We start from the raw sequence: 22,581 nt of genomic DNA, 5'->3' as shown, positions 1-22,581 counted from the left end.
GAGCCCTGCAAAGGCCTCCTGCAATCTTCCCGAGACACTGATAAGCAAGGCTTTGGCAGAGGCAGCGCGGGGGGAGCAGTGTGTTTTCAGAGCGCCACCTTCCCATTTCACCTCGGGTAGTAAAATGCGATGGGCTCCCCTTGAGCGGTTTCCAAACTTTTTGCAGCCCCTTGGTCCCACAGACTCGCCTTCGGTGCCCTCCAACCCTACCCCAGAAGGAAGGTTGCAACACAGTACAATTCAAAACAGCAGCAATGGCTTGCATGTTGATTTGAAGCGATTCAGCAAATGGGGTCAACTTGATCCAGTGATGCCAGCTTTTCAAAGCCTGATAGCCATCTCCACCTCCCATCCCATCCCCAGTTGCTCCCTTGCCCCTCAGGGGTGCTGCTGCCCCCTTTGGGACCCCCTGATGCAATCCATTCCATGTTACATGGACTTGATAGAGATTGTGGTAGAGAAATCCATAGTTTTCCAGAACAGATTAGCTCTGCAATAATCCATTTTAAACCTTTCTGGGGAAGGAGGCTCTAAACTTTCCCTAGGTCAAATGTACCTGGGAGTGCGGAGAAAACCTTGTGTGTTAATAGATAAAGGTAAAGGGACCCCTGACCATTAAGTCCAGTCGTGGACGATTCTGGGGTTATGGCGCTCATCTCCCTTTACTGGCTGAGGGAGCTGGCGTTTGTCTGCAGACAGCTTCTGGGTCATGTGGCCAGCATGACTAAGTCGCTTCTGGCGAACCAGAGCAGTGCACGGAAACGCCGTTTACCTTCCCGCCGGAGTGGTACCTATTTATCTACTTGCACTTTGACGTGCTTTTGAACTGCTAGGTTGGCAGGAGCTGGGACCGAGCAACGGGAGCTCACCCCATCGTGGGGATTCGAACCGCCTGATCAGCAAGCCCTAGGCTCAGTGGTTTAGACCACAGCGCCACCCGCTGTGTGTTAATACCAGCTTCTAAATGTGCACTGCACTTATAAATCATATAAATGTAGAGTTGCGATGCAGGAATCTCAACTAAAGCATCAGTGAGAAGTGGCCTTCCAACCTCTGCAGAAAAAAATACCTTCCAAGGAAGGAGAGTCAACAGCCTCTTGAGGGGAGACCTATGGAACAGCTCTTACGGTCAGAAAGCTATTCCTGAAGTTTAGTCGGAAAAGGAGTTAAATATTGGAACAGGAATTCCCACTTTCTGCCTTGCACCGTAGGCCCTCAGAGTTAGCACACCAGCCCTGTGCACGCTGAACCTGAGTCGCGCAGCTCTTCCACAGTGCGGGTTGGCTCTTTAAACCAACTCTTATCCCATTCAGTTTCTACTGCAGATTTGCAAGAGGAAACCTTGACACTCCTCCTGCTGGTTCCAAATGGAAGTTTGAAGCAGCTGTGTCTCGAAGGAGGGGTTCCCAATTGAGTGCCCGTGGCTTCCAGCCGGCTTTCAGTTTGAACAATTCCAACCCTGCCTTTCATTGAATTCCAGAGATTTAAGAGCTTTGAACTAGAATGAACTACCGTTTTACGCAGCAGCACATAATTAAAGCTGTGGAACTCCCTCCCGCAAAAGGCAGGGCTGGCTGGCCACCAACTTAGATGGCTTTAAAAGAGGATTGGAGGAATTCATGGAAGAGAGGGCTGTTGATGGCAGTTGAAGGCAGCAATGCTTCTGAATACCAGTTGCTGGAAGCCAAAAGCAGGGAGAGTTTTTCTCCTGCTCAGATCCTGAGGTTTCCCTCTGGGGCATATCTCCTCTGCTAAAATTCGTCAGCATTCTTGACGAGTACAAGCTTCATAGTTTCTGTTATCATACCATCAAAAGGGCAAGAATACACAGCTATTTCAGCATCTTTGACAGAAGTAACATCACCTTCAGGTTGTTTTTTTAAAAAAACAAACAAACAAACACCATGACATGAAATACTGTAGACAAATATTCACACAAAAATAATTTTACACCATTTATCAAATTTGTGAGAGAGAGACAATTACTTACAAAGTGCCATGAAAACTTACAAACTACCTAAAATAAGGAAAGGCCAGACTGGACTGGATGAACCCCAAGCCGGAATTAAGATTGCCGCAACAAATATCAACAACTTCAGATATGCTGATGACACAACCTTGACGGCAGAAAGTGAGGAGGAATTAAAGAACCTTTTAATGAGGGTGAAAGAGGAGAGCGCAAAATACGGTCTGAAGCTCAACATCAAAAAAAACTAAGATCATGGCCACTGGTCCCATCACCTCCTGGCAAATAGAAGGGAAATAAATGGAGGCAGTGAGAGATTTTACTTTCTTGGGTTCCATGATCACTGCAAACGGTGACAGCAGTAACGAAATTAAAAGACGCCTGCTTCTTGGGAGAAAAGCAATGACAAACCTAGACAGCATCTTAAAAAGCAGAGTCATCATCTTGCCGACAAAGGTCCGTATAGTTAAAGCTATGGTTTTCCCAGTAGTGATGTATGGAAGTGAGAGCTGGACCATAAAGAAGGCTGATCGCCGAAGAATTTATGCTTTTGAATTATTTGTGCTGGAGGAGACTCTTGAGAGTCCCATGGACTGCAAGAAGATCAAACCTATCCATTCTTAAGGAAATCAGCCCTGAGTGCTCACTGGAAGGACAGATCCTGAAGCTGAGGCTCCAATACTTTGGCCACCTCATGAGGAGAGAAGAATCCTTGGAAAAGACCCTGATGTTGGGAAAGATTGAGGGCACTAGAAGGGGATGACAGAGGACAAGATGGTTGGACAGTGTTCTCGAAGCTACGAACATGAGTTTGACCAAACTGCGGGAGGCAGTGGAAGACAGGAGTGCCTGGCGTGCTATGGTCCATGGGGTCACGAAGAGTCGGACACGACTAAACAACAACAACCTAAAATAAAGTGAACTTGCAATATCAGATTTTACTAGGTTCTTACAAATTCTTGACAACTGTGTGAATATTTGTCGCCAACGTGCAACGACACAGGTTGCATTTTTCCAGCATGCAATACTGTAGAATTGCAAATGCCAGAACCTAGGATCTTGCACACTCTGATGCTGCCAGCATTAAAGTGGCCCAGCTCAGGAAGAATGGAGACACATTACTAAGAAATATTTCATTGCCACATTGTTTACTCATTACAGTATTGAAGTTTACAGCAAAGATGCCACTTCCAACATCCCGGAGATTTTTTGCAGAGCAGCACTAGATCAGGAAGTATCTCTAAGGCTGTCTTCAAAGCTTCTTCATAGCCTTCAATTACCTCTGAAACAGAAACTCCCATTCTTAGAAGCTCTTCTGCATGTTCTAGGAGGGCTCCAGCAAACACCAAAACAAAATTTGTTCCATCACCAACTTCTTGCTCTTGCATGTGAGAAGCCAAGACTCATTTTTGCAGCTGGTTGGCCACAGTTGAGAACAGGATGTTGAGCTAGAGGGCCGCCATTTGGCCTGATCAGATCCTGAAGCTCCAATACTTTGGCCACCTCATGAGAAGAGAAGATTCACTGGAAAAGATCCTGATGTTGGAAAAGATGGAGGGCACAAGGAGAAGGGGACGACAGAGGACGAGATGGTTGGACAGTGTTCTCGAAGCTACTAACATGAGTTTGACAAAACTGCAGGAGGCAGTGGAAGACAGGAGTGCCTGGTGTGCTATGGTCCATGGGGTCACGAAGAGTCGGACACGACTAAACGACTCAACAACATGCAGGCAGGCTCTTCTTAGCCTCTTATGGAACCTCCAGGCCCAGAGGCAGTCTACCTGGATTCCTAGCTTCTTTGGGAAATTTGGCTACTGTGAGAACAGGATGCTGGCCTGACCCAGCAGGATTTTCTCACATTTTCAAGTGTGAATGTCTCCAATGCCTTCTGCTACCTTCCCTCTTTTAAAGCACCCATGGCATTTGATGTTTTGTGAAGGTGCTGTTATGCATTATTTTTTGGAGGCCCCCCCCCCAGCCGGCGATACGACATGCAGAGGGGAGACTGGGCACACTCTGCCCCTTTTACAAGCTGTGCGGAAAGGGGAGTGGTTTATTTGGCCAAATGCAGGCACTCTCACATGACCCCCCCAACCCCCAGTAGCCCATTCGTAGGTACATGACAGTGAAGGAGTTGGAAGGGGACCCCGAAGGTTCACTGAGCCCCAACCCCAAACCACCCCCCACCCCCCGCGATGCAGGAATCACAGTCAGGAGGCCACACGTCAGACACGTTTTTTTCCCAACAAACATTTTTATTAAAGTGTAAATCCAGGCAAAGGTTGAGAACCGGCTCGCGCCAACCCCACAGCCGCATCGTTGGCCGGGATGGTGTGGCAGAAAGTGGAGCATCCCGGGAGAAAGGAAAATAAAAGGTGCATGGAGGTCGATTGTGTGCTCTGGCCAGCTTTGGGCACCTGTTTAAGACGGAGCCTCCCTCCTGGAGAAAGAAGGTGCTACTCCAAGGCTGGCGGGTCGTGTCAACTTTCCCTTAAGAAATAAATACAGCAGGCAGGGAGGGAGACCGGGGAGGGTGGTATTAGGGAAAGAAAGGTGGCCTTAGCCTACCCCCCAAACAGCCACAGGTTCCTGGCACCGAAGCCCCTCGGGACTGCCGGGAAGGGTGCTGGGGAGGGTGCCCGCCTCCAAGCTGTGCCAACTCTGCTCAAGGATGGCAGCCACCCAGAGTACTACGCTGGGAGAACGGACGTCTCCGGCATGCAGTTAGCCCAGGGGGGTTGACTGGAAAAGGCAAGCGGCTTTCTGTTGTGTCCAGGCCATGGGGTGTGTGTGTGAAAGGGCAGGAGGAGGGTCTCTTTGGGGAGAGGTGGGTGGGCAGCTGGAGGGAAGGAAAGGGGCAGGAGGAGGAGGAGGCATGTGTGGGTGTATATACGTATATCTCTCTGTGTGTAAGGGAGTCAGAGCAGGAAAGAGGGGGAGTCATTCATTCGGCTTTCGCTTTGGCTGTCGGCAGCTTAGACAGCACCCTAGCAGGAAAAGAAGAGAGAGAGAAGAAATTAAGCCGGTAGCAAATGGAAAGAGTTTCATGCTTTAAAAAAAAATTATCTGCAGGAATTCCTACCCTGAGGGTCTCCCATTACAGTTGTACCTCGGTTTAAGAACAGTCCTGTTTAAGAACAATTCGGTTTACGAACTCCGCGAAACCGGAAGTAGTGTCCCAGTTTGCGAACTGGATTTGCGGACAGATTCACAGTCTAAGAACGGAATCTGAACTGTGGAAGGGCACCGGTAATGGGAAGCCTCATTAGGGAAAGCGTGCCTCGGTTTAAGAACGGTTTCGGTTTAAGAATGGATTTCCGGAACGGATTAAGTTCATAAATCGAGGTACCACTGTATTGGCTTCTGCCTGGCCACTGTGAGAACAGGAGGCTGGTTAAGATAGCTCAGTCAGTAGCCTGAGACTCTAGGGTCATGAGTTCGAGCCCCACGTTGGGCAAAATGATTCCTGCATTGCAGGGGTTTTTGGAATAGAGGACCCTTCCAACTCTACGATTCTAGATAGGCACTTGGCCTGATCCAGCAGCCAGGTTTTTTATGTTCTTATGGAACCTCCAGGTGCAGAGACAGTCTATCTAGACTCCTAGGCTATTTGTGGTATTTGGCCACTGTGAGAACAAGATTCTGAACCAGCTGGGCCATTGTCTGATGTTCTTAAAAGGTTAGAAGAGAGATTTTTATTTTTATTGACTGGAAAATGTGTCCTCCAGAGTAATCAATCAGTATATATTTTTTAAGTGTTTCTTTTCAAAAAACAAACAAAAAAACTGCAGGTGCCCCTCTCCCCATCTTAAAAAGAGGGACCCCTTATGTAGGTGAGAGGAAGGACAGGTGACTTTTTTCTAATGTGATGCCTCATATGATGAACATACATCATCTAAAAACAAAGTATATTTCATAAGAACTTAAGAAGAGCCAATGGCCCATCGAGTCCAGCATCCTGTTCTCACAGTGGCCAAAGATGCCTTTGGAAAACCCACAAGCAGGATCTGAGCACAAGAGCAACACTCTCCCTTCCTGCAGTTTCCATCAAGAAGCATCGCTGCCTCTGACTGTGGAGGGCAGTGCAGAGCCATCCTAGTTAGTAGCCATGAGAAGCCCTCTCTTCCTCCATTAAATTGTCCAATCCTCTTTTAAAGCCATCAAAGTTGGTAGCTGTCACTGCTTCCTGTGGCAGGGAGTTCCGTAGTTTGACTATTTCCCCTTTTGAACTATTGGCCATCCAACAACACAGTGTACACATTTATGCAGGTTTAATCCATGAATGAATCAAGTTGATTCACATTCCAAGAGCTCTTCAAACAGGCGACAGCCCTGAGTTTAAGCTGCAACAGCCCAGTCCCCACACTTAAAGCGAAAACGCACATTAAGGACTTAATCCAGATGAAATTCGGGGAGGCGCACAAGAGGGGAAACTCAAACACTTTCGCATCTCCTTTTTTTTTTGCACGTTTCTTCGAGGCTTGTGGTTGAAAACAGGATGCGAGGCCAGACAAACTTCTGGTTTGGGGGCAGCGAGGCCAATTCTTCTTAAATTCTTCTGAACTTCCTTACAGCTGATGGGTGCTAAAGGCGACGGGTGGTCCCCACCCCCTCAAATTTGAGAGCAGACTTCGACAAACTGGTGCCCGCTCCAGAAATTTTGGACTACAGTTTCCACCAGCCCCATCTCTGTCTGTGGCCAGCAGGGCAATCAATTAATGTGGAAACATCTATGGTCTTCTGCAACCTGGTGCCCCCTCCAGGTGTGCTGATTGGGGGGTGGTGGGGGTTGTCATCCAAAACATCTGTAGAGGGCACCGGGTTGGCAGAGTCTGCTCTGGAGATTGCAGGAGGGCTAGGAGAGCTGCGTCCCTTTCCAATGCCCACCTGAAGGTCCTGCCTCCATAATTCCTACAGGCCCCAAACAAGCCATGGCCCATTGTGCCACCAGGGGGCGCTGTGGGGATAGGGTATAATTTTCGGGGTCAGCAAACTTTTTCAGCCATGGCCAGTCCACTGTCCCTCAGACCTTGTGGAGGGGCGGACTATATTTTGGGGGACAAAATGAACAAATTCCTATGCCCCACAAATAACCCAGAGGTGCGTTTTAAATAAAAGCACATGTTCTACTCATGTAAAAAGACGCTGATTCCCGGACCGTCCGCAGGCCAGATTGAGAAGGCGATTGGGCTGGATCCGCCCCCCCCAGCCTTACTTTGCTTACCCATGGGGGTATATACACAGAAACCCCATTCACTATTCAGTTTCTGGCTTCTGAAAATTCATTGCACGCTTGTGTGATGCTCTCTCTTCCAAATACAGTGATATAGGAGCCAACATCGTGCAGTGCTTGGAGTGTTGGACCAGATAGAGACCAAGGTTCAAATCCTCCTTGGTGCCGAAACTCACTTGGGTGACCTTGGGCCAGCCTCTCTCATCCTAGCCTACCTCGCAGGGTTGTTGCGAGGGGAAGAAAGCCATGTTGGCCACCTTGAGTTGCTTGTGGGGAAAAGGTGAGATATAAATGCAATTCAACAGCAAAGGCCATGAAGAGGACAGCAGAGCTATGGGGTGCTGCTTGGCCCGCAAGCTTGACCAAAGGTAGGACCTCAAAATGCCCACAGAGAACATCAAAATTCCCACTTGGGGTTGGGGGAATCAAGCTGTTATCCACTTTGACCCAGGATCTAGGCCTGGTGGGCAATGCAAGGATACATGGCCCCCTCTCCACATGAGGAAGAAGCAAGGAAAAGAGGCAGGGGGCAAAGGAGAGAGAACACCCCCCCCCAAAAAAAACCCACAACTTACTTTGCTCTGAGGTTACTCAACTGATTCCTCACCAGCCCCACGTACTGGTCAATCTGTGCCTGGAAAGAGGAAGAGAGGAAAAAGGAAAAGGTTGTTTTCTACTGCTCCAGAGAAATGGACACAGAGCAATGGATTCAAACTACAAGAAAGAAGCTTCCACCTAAACATTAGGAAGAACTTCCTGACAGTAAGAGCTGTTCGACAGTGGAATTTGCTGCCAAGGAGTGTGGTGGAGTCTCCTTCTTTGGAGGTCTTTAAGCAGAGGCTTGACAGGCATATGTCAAGAATGCTTTGATGGTGTTCCTGCTTGGCAGGGGTTGGACTGGATGGCCCTTGTGGTCTCTTCCAACTCTATGATTCTATGAAAAGGGTCTCTGGTGAGCGGGGATTTGCTGGAAATGCCAGTAAGACCTCCAGCCTCCAGGATGTGTGTGTGTGTGCATGAGCTTTAAAGAGGCTGCTTCCTTCAGATGTCACTCCGTACATTCTCAGAGGCACTCTGGCCTTCCACCGATATGTTTGAAAAGCTGCTTTCCAGAGAAAGGGGAAGGCACTCAGCAACTGCTTAAAGGGTTCCTAGGCTTGCATGCCATCCATCGGAAGCACATGGCTTTCTCTGAAGAATCCTGGGAACTGTAGTTTGCACACTCCTGGAGAGGGCAAAACAGTAAATGCATGGCGAGGGTGAAAGCAAGAGAGGGTGAAAGCAATAGGGAGAACTACATATTCCAGTCCAGGTATAGGGACCAGTTTTCTCTTCACATCTGTGTTTTCGTAGGAATATGGGGGCATGGCAAGAACATGCCAGTGATGGACAGGGCTGAACCCAGTGGGTCTTGGCGCGGACCTTAGCCAATCAAGGTCATAACAAGGATGGGGGATAGCTGACCTCGCCCCCAAATGCTGTTGGCCTACAGCTCCACAGTGGTCAGGAATCATGGGAGGTGTAGTTCAGCAACATCAGGAAAGTCACAGGTTCCCAACCCCTGCTTTAAAAACTACCATCTTATTCCAGGATGCTGATGGCTGCTCTCACATTTTAAATCTTTCCCCCTGCGCTCTTGCTCAAATTTCTGAGATGGGAAATGGTTTGAGATTTGATTCGCGTTTTGGAACGTTTATCGCCATAAGCCACTCAGGTGAAAAGCGGGATGTGCGTTTTATGAAACTGTCAGCAAATAAAATGAGCAAAGAGCCTGCTTCAAGCATAATAATAATAATAATAATTGTTAATAATAATAATAATAATAATAATAATAATAATAATAATTTATTATTTCTACCCTGCCCATCTGGCTGGGTGTCCCTAGCCACTCCGGGCGGCTTCCAACAAAAGATTAAAAAATACATTAAAACATCAGTCATTAAAAACTTCCCTAAACAGGAATGCCTTCAGATGTCTTCTAAATGTCATATAGTTGTTTATTTCTTTGACATCTGATGGGAGGGTGTTCCTCAGGGAGGGCGCCACTACTGAGAAGGCCCACACACATTTCCTTTGCAGAAGATTAATAAAAATGAACTTTCCTCCCACTGAGGAGCAATTGGTAAGCAAGAGCTGAACACAGCGGGGAACCTCTCCCGATTTGCCCCACGTCTCTAAGAATACGATTCTCATCCTTGTCTTCAACTGGTCCTAACCCTGAGTAGCCTCCAGCCAGACATGTGGGGGGAGGAGGAGGAGGGCTTCGATGTCAGCAGAAGGGGCTTAAGCCCCCCCCAACTTAAAGGAATTGAATGCTCCCAGCTACACTCCCCGCCCCCCTCCATTGCCCAGTTCACCCACCTGATGTTGCCTGTACAGCAGAGGGAAGGTAAATGCACTTATCACACCTGCAGGAAGGAGAATAAAGAAAAATGAGTGTGAAAATCTGCCGTGCCGCTCTCTGCCTTTCTTCCCCACCCCACCCCACCCCGATACGCTAACCGAGAGAGACCCTGCAACTGGGCTGTTAACTGGCGAGATCTCCCTCCTCTGCATTTTTGCAAAGAGCCCTTTCCAAACGCCATCGGTTTTGAGTTGAAATATATATGCTTTCAAGGAAACCACCGAGAAGGCCCGACAGAACCAACGCCTCGCCTGCCGCCACCCAGCTCATCTTGTCTCTTTCAAGCAAATCTAAGAAGCAATAGCAGGGAACCATGGCAGATTCTCTAGTGGTAGTTTTAAAAAAAACTTTAGTCGAAAGTCCCCCTCCCCACCCTTTTAACAGTAGTAGGAAACGGTGCAATAATGAACCGTTGGTGTGAACTCCCCACCCCAAAATATATATTATATATACACACTCTGTACTTTTCTGTGTATAACACGCCCCCATGTATAAGACTATTATACTATTTGGGGGGATTCAAATTTAAGAAAATGGGGGGAGATGGCACAGAGCTTTTTTTGCGGAGGGTTCCCCAGGGCTGTTGAGCTTTCTTTAGGGGTGATTGTCGCAAAATTCGCCTCTCGTCTGTCTCCTCGCTGGCAGAAGCTGACAATCGCCTGCCCAATTGCAGCAGCGTCAACCAATCAACGCCACCCATTGATGCAGCAACCAATAACACGCACAATAGTTGTTAACAGCCGCGGCAGCAACCAATCAAACGTCCACCCTATGCACTCCCCATGTATAAGACAACCCCCATTTCCCCCCATGATTTTTAAAGGGGAAAAAACCTAGTCTTATACAGTCGTACCTCGGGTTACGACCACCTCGGTTTGCGAACAGTTCGGGTTACGAACTGCGCAAACCCGGAAGTGTTTTCGCCCCGCGCGCACGCGATCGCGCGATTTGCGCATGCGCAAAGCGCGAAAATCGCGCTTTGCGCATGCGCAAAATGGCGGCGCCCATCGCGCTCGGTTTGCGAACTATTCGGGTTACGAACTGCGATCCGGAACGGATCGCGTTCGTAACCCGAGGTATTACTGTACACAGAAAAGTACAGGGCATCTGTGTCATAAATCCAACAGGTGGTGTTTTGTGACATGGCTTCACCAGCTGAACATCTGTTTGTAATGAGGCTCTTAAAGGCACAGGAGACTTTCTCCCTGACTTCTTCTGTCTAGTCCAAGGTAGTGGAGTGAATCTCGACTGAACCACTAAGACCCATAGGTGCCAAATTCCGGATTGAAAAATCCAGGATCAGCAGCACCGTGGCACCGGAAGTCGCTTCTACGCACTTCCGGACCTGTGTAGAAGCGACTTCTGATGCCGCTGTGCCCATTTCCAAAATGTCCGCAACGCCAGAACTCGCTTCTGCACACTTCCGGACATGCGTAGAAGCGACTTCTGGCGCTGCAGACATTTTGGAAATGGGCACAGCGGCATCGGAAGTCACTTCTACGCATGTCAGGAAGTGCATAGAAGTGACTTCTGGTGCCGGCGCAGAGCTCTGTAATCCATAATCCGGGGGAATACAGGGTATTTTGCCATTCGGGACACCTGCGGGAAATAGTAAGAAAATACAGGGGTTTCCCGGGGAAAACGGGGTACTTGGCAGCTATGCTAAGACCGCCTGCAAGAGTGTTGTTGCTTGTTCCCCCAGTTGGTGGGCTCCCCTTCTCTCTGCCCAGCCCTGAGGTGCGCTGCTCCTTGCCCAGCCCACTGCCTTACCCAGTATCAGCAAAGTCAGCCCATTGAAGACGGCTCCCACGTAGGTGAGGATGTAGAACAGGAAAGCAAACTGAGAAGCAACAGGGGGAGAAAAGAAAAGGGCTCAGGAGGGTTTCGTTAGACTCAGAGAAAGTTCTGAGACCAGCTGGAGTGCAATCTTGGGAGTCGTCGTCCCCCCCCCCCCGCCCTGCTGTGTCCCTGGAAAGTTGGAACCCGTTCCCCTCTCCACACACACACACACACACACACACACACACACCAGCATCCGCCACAGAGGATCTAGTGGTTAGTGTCAGACAAGGAACTGGAAGAGCAGAGTTCAAATCCCCCCACTAGGCCACGAAGCTCACTGGGTGGCCAGTCACCTTGGCTCGCTCTCATTCTGACCTACCCCGCAGGGTTGTTGTGAGGATAAAATAGGGAGGGGCAGAACCATGGACACCCCCTTTCAGCTCCCTGGAGGAAAGGTGGGATGTAAATGGAACAACGCCGCGAAATATAAAATAAATATATGTAACAGCCCTGGCTAATTGCACCTTCAGGCTCTGGGCAACAGCTGGTGGTGCTCGGAGCAGGTCTGTTGACATCAGCACACATGGCCGTCTTAGGGTCTATTCATGTCAATGGGTCTACTCTTGAGTTGGATTTTGTCAGACGTATCTCTCGGCCAACCAGGCCCTGCTCCGTGACAGCTAAGCGGAACCTCCACATCCAGGGGCAGTTGAGCCCGACTCCTCCTTACCTTAATGGACTCCACCAAGTCATCCACCAGGAAGAGGCGCTGGAGGGACTTTGTGCCTGAGGTGACGTAGAAGGTGACCCGCTCTGTGAGGCGCTCCAGCTGCTCCTTTGACAGCCCCAAGTCAGCATCCAGCTGGGCCCTGGCAAAGATGGGACGGGTGGGTGAGCAAATGTCAGGTGATCTTGTCAAAGACAACCTTAAGAAGCACCCCTTGGCACATCCCCTGCCGCACAGCTCAAATTATGGTCCTCCAAAGTGGTATGGGAGGGGGTTGGACTAGAGGACCCCTGGAGGTCCCTTCCAAGTCTATGATCCTGTGGTATGCTTTTGCAGCTGCTCTCATGGAGAGAGGGGGATTTACTGGGAAGCAAGGTACAGGAGGATTTTGGGGGTGCCATTCAAGGATAGAAGGCTGAGCCCCAGGCAGATCTGATTCCATGGAGGAAGTTCCCCCTACGCAAGGCCCATTGAAGTGAATGGTAGTTCTTATACCTCTCCCATTCATCCCAATGGGGAAGATACCAACCACAGTTTTTGCTCACAGATGGAGGCATCATTAACAGATATGTTTCTTGATTGTGTGAGGGCTGCCCACCTGGAGAGGAGCCCCCACCTCTGTGTTTCTGCACAAGTTGATGATCGGGGAACATGCCCTCCTTTGAAAGACATTAATAGAGAGATGCAACAGGCAATGCCCTTCCAATCAGGAAGAATGCACGAATAAGTGACTCATGCAGAGATGCAGCAGGCATTCCTCCAGGAGGAAGGCAAAGTGACCCTGCTATGTCTCTGAGCTGGGATTCATCAAAGGACACAGTCACACTCAGTTCAAAAACACACAGCAGAACTGCCTGACTCCTGCCTGGGATGCTGCCTGTTGCATCTCTGCATGAGTCACTGACTGAAAGGAGGCAAGGCCAGAGATCCATGCAAAGACATAACGGACAGTTTCTTCTGCATGTGAACTCATGGGAGCCTTTTGCTGTTCTCTCATGGCACACTCTGAGGATCTCTGTCCTATTGGGAAGTATAGTCCATTTTTTCTTCAACTAACCATAGTGGAGCCTCCAGATATAGGAGTAATTAACCACAGAAGAATGGGCCAATATGCCAATTTCAATTTTTACCAGCTTTAATTTTTTTCAGTCTTAAATCCAGTTCTCCACATCAACTTACAATTTATTTATTTTTAAAGTCTCCATGAAAATTTTAAGGGAATGAAAAATTAGGATGTCAAGGCGGCTTAAACAAATCAAACCAAGACAAAAAAAAAATGCAAAAAAAGGCTAAAAACATATAATCGTTAAAATGTAATTGAACTGTAATAGAATTAAAGTAGTATTAAAAAGAAACCAAATACAGTGGTACCTCTACTTACGAATTTAATGCGTTCCGAATGCACATTTGTAAGTCGAAAAAATTTGTAAGTCGAATCCCATAGGAATGCATTGGGAGAAAAAAATTGTAAGTAGAAGCAACCCTATCTAAAAATTTGTAAGTAGAAAAAATCCTATCTAAACCGCATCCAAGATGGCGGACGGAGCTCCGTTCGTAAGTAGAAACATTAGTAAGTAGAGCTATTCGTAAGTAGAGGTACCACTGTATATGTGTTTTATATTCTGTTGGAAGCCACCCAGAGTGGCTGGGGCTACACAGTCAGATGGGCAGGGTACAAGTATATTATTATTATTATTATTATTATTATTATTATTATTATTATTATTATTATTATTTACAGATCAAAAACAGAAAGAAATACAGCACAGGACTGTTAAAGCTCTTTCCTTAAAAAAAACAACCACCCAGTCAGTTCCCAAAGGAATAAAAGAAAAGGAATAAAAGAAAAAGTATAGCAAAGAGGGAGCCAATCTGGCTTCCCTAGGCAGGGAGTTCCAAAGTTGCCTGGGAGGAGCCACCACCGAGAAGGCCCTTTCCTGAATCCTCACCACGGGGGCCTGAGACGGTGGGGGGACTGAGAGAAGGGCCTCAGAGTTTGGGCATTGGGGGGGGAGGAATACGGCGCTTCAGACAGCCTGGGACGAAGGGGGCTTGCGCAGGAGAAATCCCAAGGGATGAGTTATGGTGCGCTTTAATTTGTGCGCTATGGGGCTCCCTGGAAAAGACGCTGATGTTGGGAAAGAGAAGGAGAAGGGGACAACAGAGGACGAGATGGTTGGAGTCGGACAGTGTTCTCGGAGCCAGTGGCGTCACAACAGGGGGCGGTGCGCTCTCGGTGGCACATCTCCGGGGGTGACAAGGCAGTGCCCCGCCACAGTGGCGCGAGCAGCCATCGCGCCGCTGCAGCCGCATGTAGAGGATCCTCCATTCATGGCTGCAGCCGTGAGCAGAGGATCCCACCCCTCCCAGCCTCCCTCCCTCCCCAAGTTCGCCGTAAGCGGCTGCTGCTTTGCCTCTTTACAACGAGCCAGGGAGAGGCAGACAGGAGCCACGGCTTCCCCTCTCTTCCTCTCTCCCCAGTTTGCTGTAAAGCAGCAAAGCAGGAGCCGCTTAGCACCCCCCCGGCTCACAGTAAGCAGCTCCCGGAGCCAGGGAGGGGGACGGACAGGAGCCGTGGCTCCCAAGAGGGCACAGCTTTGCCAGCGCCCCAGCAAAGCAGCATGGGGGGGTGACAAAAAAAATCCGCACCGGGTACCACCCGGGCTTGCTACGCCTGTGGGAGGCAGTGGAAGACAGGAGTGCCTGGCGTGCTCTGGTCCATGGGGTCACAAAGAACTGGACATGACTAAACAAGAAGCAGCCAGGTGCTTCTTAGCCTGTTATGGAACCTCCAGGTCCAGAGGCAGTCTACCTGGATTCTTTGAGACATTTGGCTACTGTGAGAAAACAACAGCAATGGGGCTGGTGGGTGCCTTGTGGTTCACTCACTGGAAAGGGTTGTGTCCCTCCCCCCGGTGGATGGCGAGTAGTATTTTGCTGTAAACCCTGAGAGAGATGGTGACGCTGAGGGCGGCCAGGGAGAGGTAGGAGGCCACGCTGATGATGCTGAAGTGGAGCAGGCACAGCAGGGCCACCATCAAGGCGGTGAAGACGAACGCCGACTTGCGGGTGTCACGCCAGTACACCAGGTCTGCCACTGCAAGCGGGAGAGAAAGACAGCGGCATTACGCTGCGGAGAGAGATAAAAGCCACCTGTCTTGCTTGTCCTCATGACCAGTGTCAGATTTACGCATAAGCTACACAAGCTCTAGCTTAGGGCCCCACTCTCTTGGGCCCCCCCAAAAAATGTAAAGGAAAAACAACTGGATTTACATTTCCAAAATATAAGATAAAAAAACAAATAAAATAACACCTACATATATACATAAAGCTATTTTTAGCCATCTCACCCCTTGCTTTTTCCTGTAATATCAACTGCAGTCGTTAACAGTCGTCAACAGGTTTACCACACCTATCAGCCCATCACCCATTTCCACCACCCTTTTGAGTAATACTCCTCCCCACCCTCTCACAGGGTCTGATGACTTCTGTTTCAGTGTATCTGAAGAAGTGTGCATGCACACGAAAGCTCATACCTATGACAAACTTACTGGGTCTCTAAGGTGCTACTGGAAGGAATCTTTTTATTTTGTTTCAACCTACACACAGCAACCGTGTTTTGTGTTGTGTAGGCTCCTATGATGTAAGTCACGGGCTCCTCCTGCTAGCCTGCTCCCTGAAATATCACTGGTTTGCTCCTTTCTATATATAGGGTGCCTACATTCTGCATGGCATAGTTGCAACATGTGCAAATGGCTTGAGATACCCATGAGGTCCTTAAATTACCGTATAGCATATATTCAACACAAAAAACAGCGACAATTTGTTGTTGACAAAGGACAGCTGGATATTTAAAGGGCCCCATTACCTTCAGTAGCTGAGGGCCTCATCAAACCTAAATCCGGCCCTGCTTATGACACCAAGTCCCTGCCACCACAGGGAGAAAGCGAAGCAAGCAACAGCAACAACTTCATTATGCTGTAGAGAGAACCACCCGTGTTGCTAGTCCTCATGAAGGTGCAGGGATTTGCAACATAGCAGGCAGGAGGTGAGCTGGAGGCACTAAAAGTTTCAGAACCACTGGAAGGGATCAAGCAACATCATCTCAGGCCTGAAATGTAACACACTGGCTCCAAAAGGTTTCTAGTCATTGCCCGCTTGGTTCCATAAACTTGCCCCAGTGCCCCCTGCCCCGCCCTATAAAAAGCATTATTCAGAAAAGCAGTTTGCAAGACCCCCTGAGAAAGTCAATAACATAATCTGATTCAAAACTGTGGTAGACCAATTGCACATTTGTTCCAAATCCAATTGAAACTATTTGATTTGAATAATTCAACAAAGCTGGGGAACTTAAAGCACAAATACTGTATGCCCAAAGATGGGAAGAAGGAGAGGTTTCAACCCAGGAAGAATGGCTTTTGAAAAGGAAGGTGGAGGATGCAGAACTGGCAAGACGAACAGGCAAGATTAGAAACCAAAATGACAAAAAGTTCCTTGAGGACTGGAGACCTTTCATTGAGTTTTTAAAGAACGAAAATAGCAGGATGAAAACCCGAGCAGGGCTCGAATTATGAGCAACTGCGTCAATTTGTGAGATAAATAGGTTAAAATGAATGAATGGAATAGCATTTCCGAAGGGAAATATGGAAAGCGTGGAAGGGTAGGGCGGAAAAGTCAGTGGATAAAGTAATTCACAGTAAAAACAAGAAAACCGAGGCACTTGATCCAGTGATAGCAGCTATTCTGCTTCTGACCAGGGAGGCAGAGCACAGCCATGGCAGCTAGGAGCCATCAACAGCCCTCTCCTCCTCCATGAATTTGTCTAGACTTCTTTGAAAGCCACCCAAGTTGGTGGCCATCTCTGTGTCCTGGGGGAGAGATGCCCTGGCCTCTGTCCATGATGCAGAGGCCAGAGGTCTCCGATCTGCCCAGGGCACTCACCCCCTGACTCAGGGTTAAGGTTGGTCACACTGGCTAAGGGGGAAAACGCAGCACTCCAGGAGAAGAAATCAATCCTCTTCCGACCGCCCCAGTGCAACGGCCGCATCCTGCACTCAAGTTTCCAAGAAGGGAGCTGCCAGCTGGCAGGACCCAGGAGACGCTGCCTCCTCACCCCAGAGGCTGCCGCTACTCCCCAGCAATGGGGAAAGCACTCTGCACATGGTCAGCGGCACCCTTGCTTTCCTCCCTAATCGTTGCCACCGTTATTAATGCACTTGCTTATATTCCACCTTAATCCCAGACAAATTGAAAACAAGACAGCTCAAAGCACAGAAAGCTAAAAAAAAAACAAGGTTGAAAACTAATTGAACTGTAACAGAATTAAAGCAACGTGTGTGTGTGTGAAAATTCAGATCTGAAAAACAGCACAACTTCTCAAAGGCCTGTTGGAATAAATAAAACCATTTTCACCTGCAATGACAGCAAGGAGGGAGCCAGGCTGGCTTCCCTAGGCAGGGAGTTCCAAAGTTGCCTGGGAGGAGCCAACACTGAGAAGGCCTTTTCCTGCATCCCCAGGAGCCCCCTCTCCCCATGAAGAAGCCTGAGGCTTGGATTTGGGCTGCGGATCTGAACTCGGGGCTCCGAAGCCCAAACAATCCTCACTATGGCTTTGCGATGGCCTATCCTCCCTTTTCTGCCCTGCCCTCCAAGCTCAAGGGGAGCTGACCCTGCTACGGTTCCACCTAATCCCTGACTCACATTTGTAAGAACTCAGGTCTTTTATTGCGGCAGAACCTACCCTTTGGAACTCCCCGCCTAGTGTTATCTGGCAAACAGCCTTCAGTGTCCTCTTTCTGGTGCCTGCTAAAAGATTCTTTGTTTGGATAACCCAGATGGCTGGGAAGCCAGTGCGAGTTTTCTGTTAACTGTTATTTTAACGTTCCAAAAGCCCCTAATTGTTGCCATTCGTTCTTCTGGCCGGTCCTTTCATTGCATTGTCTTCTCTGCAAACTGCTCTGAGGTTGCTTTCATTTCACAATTTGACGGATTAAATACCGTAAATAAATAAGGGGGGGCCACGCCCTTCCAACAGGATGAATCGGGGAGCCCATGCTGAGTTGAAAGGTTTGGATGAGTTTGCAAGCCTGCAGGTAGACAGCTGCTGCCAGTCAGAGCAGGCAATGCTGGACCCAAGGCTCTAGCAAGAAGCATCTTCCTGTGTGTATGTGCTCAGGTACGGATTTAGGAACAAAGGAAAGTGCCTCGCACCAGATCAGGTTATTTGTCTTTTCCATCCAGCTCAGCCTTGTCTACTCTGACTGGCAGCTGCTCTCCAGTGTCTTGGGCCGAGGGTAAAAGGGTTAAATCACTCGATATCTATTCTCCCACACTCCCACACTCGCTCAACCCTGTGCCCTCCAGATGTCCCAGACTACAACTCCCAGATGTAGAATCGGGAGGTGGGAGCTGTAGTCTGGAACATCTGGAGGGCGCAGGGTTGGGGAAGGGACGCCTTGCGGTTGGCCCCAACGATCCCGGAGGACGACGGAGGAGAAGGAGGATGGAAAAAGAACCTAAGTGCCTGCAGCTGTCGGAAGCATCACGCCCCCTCCCCCTCCCTGCTAAACCCCTATAACTGACAGCCCCAAATGCCAGGCCGGCAGCTCAGCGAGGAAAGAGAGGCTGCGGCAGGAGGGGGGCAGAAAGGCAGGCCAAGGCTGCAGGGATTGGGGGGGGGTGTCCCACCTACCCACCCACCTCCTATGGCACCCGCATCACGCCCCAAAACGTTGCCTCCCCTGATCTCACCCCACCCCACCCCACCCCGCCATACAGGATGCCCCTCTCCATCAAAACAGCCACACACAGCTTCTAAGGATCGGGTCCATCTTCCTCCTGGATCTTCCCTCCTCCCATGTAACCCAATTGCAGACCCTCGGTTGACACAGCCCCCCCCCCCGCCGATCTTTCTCCCCTTTTCAGAGGTCCTTCCACCCATCTTTTGAACTCCACGCAGCTCTGCGCCCCCTTGGGATATAGATATATTTTTAAGTGTTTGGGTGTGTGTATTCCTACCTCTGTTAGCCATGACGAGCCCCTTTTTCTCGCAGATCCAATACTCCTTGCGGCTCTGCGGGAACCTCGTACAAGCGTCTGGCTGGAGGAGGGGCACCCAGTCATGGGAGGGGGGTGTCGGGGCAGAGGAGGGGGGGCTATTTATAGCTGACGAATCCCAGCTGCCATTTACCGTCACAGAATCTCCTGCCTTGGCTCACTCAGGCGCTCAGAGGGGGTTCTGATCACCCGCAGGTGGGGGTGGAGAGGCCAAAGGGAGGGAGGGGAGCGCCCACATCCAGGGATGGCAGCTGGGGGCTGGTCATTTCGGGGGGGGGGGGGCATTCCTGGTTTCCATCTGCAGCCAAACAATGGGTGAGGTTTTTTTCCTCTCTCCCGAGACATCCAATGAAGCTGAATGTTGGGAGGTTCAGGGCAGATTTTTAAAAAGTTCTTCATGCAGCGCAGATTGAACTGTGGAACTCCCTCCCACTGGAGGTTAGGGATGTCCACCAACCTGGATGGCTTTAAAAGAGGATTGGCCAAATTCGGGGAGGAGGAGAGGGCTATCGATGGCTACTAGCCGGGATGGCTGTGCTCTGCTGGCACAGCTATGCTTCTGAATGTCAGTTCCTGGGAACTGCTGGAGGGGAGAGGGCTCTTGTGCTCGGATCCTGCTTGGGAGTTTTCTACTGGGGCACCTGGGTGGCCCCTGTGAGGACAAGATGCTGGACTGGGTGGGCCCTTGACCTGACTCAGCAGCCAGGATTTTCTTAGGTTCTGATAGAACCTCCAGCTCCAGAGGCAGTCTATCCAGAATCCTAAGTTCCGAGGGGTATTTGGCCACAGTGAAAACAGGATGCTGGACCAGATGGGCCTTTTGGCTTGACCCAGCAAGCTCCTCTTAAACAGCTGCTTTCCTGCAACACGCTTTTCACGCACGATGTCAGAGGAATTAAAGACTTTCGGGTTAAACACAAAACTGGGCTTTTGTGCCCCCTAATAGACTCTAGGTGTGCACACATCAGCAGGAGATTATATTCTCTCCAAAATGCTTCCGTTCCTCATTCATGTTGCTCTGTGCAGCTCTGTTTAAAGGAACTGGGAGCCAGGAACCGGGAACCAATGCCAGCCTTGCAAAGCAGGAAGACAAAGAGTGTTCCTTCTCAGGTGCTCAGCCGCAGAGTCAGCTGCCGTGTGAGGGGGTGGGGTGAGGGGAGAGAGAGGAATCTTTGGGAGTCACACGCAGGAGACCCTCCTGGCTCCAATTCCTGCTCCGCTCAGCACAGAAGCTATTTTTACTCGCTGACTCGACTCGGCTACCATTCTGCTCCGGGCAAGTTGCCAGGGGAGGTGAGTAGGGATGTTTTCTGGGCGAGGCAGGCCTTACTAGGCCAACGCCATGAAGCAGAGGGGACAGGAAAGCTCAGGCATGGGGTGGGGGGGGAGAGATGCTGGAAAGATATGGACGCCCCCTCCCCCCTAATATCCATTGGCGGCAGCTCACGAGTTGCAGAATAAGGCCTCTAGCTAAGCAGACAACTTGGAGGTTTTCCTTCCTTTCATTTTAATATGAAGCCACAGGTTTCTAGTCCTCATGGATACAGCCAGAAAAGAAAAGAAGAAAAAAAAGCAACGCCCTGCAAATTCTCCGCAAAAGTCTATTAAGGAACGGCATCCCATCATTCTCAGGTCACATTCACAGCATACAGGGCTGTGATACAGTCATGGATTTTTCCTCTCCTAAAGAATTATGGGAGTTATAGTTTGTTTGGGGGCACTGAGCGTTGTTTGGCAGCGCCCCTAACCCCCCTCGCAGCGCTACCATTCCCAGAGCTCCCTGGGAAGAGGAGCTGACTGTTTTAACCGCCAAGTCGTAGCTCAGCCTACGCCTTGTCTGAACAATCCACCTGAGGTTCGCTCACCTACGGGGCATTTTTCCAGAGTGTTCCCTGATTGGTCCGGTTCTGCTTGACGCTGCTCTGAGATTGGCTCCAGGTCTTCTTCCTGCTCCTCCTCCTCCTCCCTCTGCTCCACCTCCTCGTCCCACAGTGGGTGTTGGCAGAACTCGGATGAGGTCAGTGATGGGTGCTGGAGGGTGTCAGCACCGCAGGGGGCGCCTGATTCTGGGTGGGGCGCTAAGGCGTCGGATGGTGGGAGGTCTTCCAGGGAAGTGTCTGGAGGAAAGTGGACAGCAGCACGTTCAGAAGGGTGACGACTCTTTTATTCCTCTTGGAATCGTAGAATTCCAAAATGACAGACCTAATAAGAAGCCACTCAGGCAATAATGTAAAAAAGGAATGGGACTGCTTCCAAAAGCTACCTGATAAAATATGGTTCCAAAAACAATACTTTGTTGTGCCTAGATTAATCTCACAGTTCTATGGGAGAAATTGATGTTAACAAATGAATACAGAATACTCGCTACTTAAGGAAAGTATTGAAACCGCAAAGAGATAGAGGGAAGTCAACCCAACATAGAAGGGATTCAAGCTAGTTTTCCGGAACAGAAAGAAAGTGACTGGAAAGAAAGAAAGAAAGAAGGAAGGAAGGAAGGAATACAAACATAATCTCTCTCTGGGAACTTGGCATATAGAATAATCAAATCACTGTTCGTATCCTTTGAATAATTTGGTGTATTTGATCAATTTCCCCCCTTCCTTTTTCTCTTTCTTCTTCTTTTTATATTCCTTTTATATCTTTATTTTTGTTTGTTTTGTGTTTTTTCTTTTTAGTTCGAATATTTGGATGTTATGTTTAATATATGTTTTCTCTGTAAATTATAAAAAATGCAATAAAGAATTTAAAAAATTGAGTCGTAGAATTGTTTGGTCGGAAGGGGACCCCCAAGGCTCCTCTAGTCCAACCCCGGCAATCCAGCAATCACATGGTATGGATGAATTGATCTGAAATCACTACCTTGCCTCCTAGTTGTTTATAATATCACACGTTTGCACAGATAGAGATATAGAGATATGTTGCAAATCTCTGTAATGTTTCTATGGTTGAGATCTGTATATGGGGCAAATCTTCATTCTCAGTGCCTCAGATTTGGGGGTTTACCATGTACATAGCTGCTAAGTCTCCCTTTTTTGCGGGAAACCCCCGTATTTTAAACCGTTTCCCGCTGGCAGCCCGGATTGGGAAAAATCCCGTAAATCCCCCAGATTTCCTACCTGCCAGGGAGGCTCTGTTTTGGGTCCTGGCGCCGCCCGATTTCCGGTGCCCAGACATGGGTAGCGCAGCACTGGAAGTCACTTCTACGCATGTCCGGACAAGAGTAGAAGCGACTTCCGGTGCCACGCCGCTGTTGATCCCGCATTTTTCAGCGGGAGACTTGGCAGCAATGACCATGTAGAGGCACATTTATACAAACAATTGATCACCTGTAATTTATCTCTCTATCTCTTTGAATATTCACAAATAAAATATCAGAGCAGTTTGCAACAGCTCCACATAAAAGCCATATAGTA

At 49.2% G+C, this 22,581-nt stretch overlaps 1 protein-coding gene across 2 annotated transcripts in view; it reads right to left on the bottom strand.

The window, feature by feature from the left end:
• Positions 1–4,200: 4,200 nt before the first annotated feature.
• Positions 4,201–22,581, bottom strand: part of RTN2 (reticulon 2) — a 25,744-nt gene continuing 7,363 nt past the window's right edge. Inside the window, exons 4-10 of one of the 2 annotated variants that reach the window (XM_035117691.2) lie at positions 21,034–21,285; positions 15,002–15,209; positions 12,116–12,254; positions 11,374–11,443; positions 9,561–9,607; positions 7,775–7,833; positions 4,201–4,953 (exon numbers count right to left, since the gene is read on the bottom strand). In XM_035117691.2, coding sequence (XP_034973582.1) covers positions 4,911–4,953; positions 7,775–7,833; positions 9,561–9,607; positions 11,374–11,443; positions 12,116–12,254; positions 15,002–15,209; positions 21,034–21,285 — 818 coding nt within the window. In that variant the 3' untranslated portion in view covers positions 4,201–4,910. Of the gene's footprint in view, positions 4,954–7,774; positions 7,834–9,560; positions 9,608–11,373; positions 11,444–12,115; positions 12,255–15,001; positions 15,210–19,129; positions 19,233–21,033; positions 21,286–22,581 lie in introns of those variants that run through there. The other variant, XM_035117693.1, reaches the window with a different exon arrangement.

Source organism: Zootoca vivipara, chromosome 6, assembly GCF_963506605.1.
Source record: "Zootoca vivipara chromosome 6, rZooViv1.1, whole genome shotgun sequence".
NCBI classification, from domain to species: domain Eukaryota; kingdom Metazoa; phylum Chordata; class Lepidosauria; order Squamata; family Lacertidae; genus Zootoca; species Zootoca vivipara.
The sequence above is the reverse complement of the archived record's forward strand: the minus strand, read 5'-3'. Positions and strand labels throughout refer to the sequence as shown.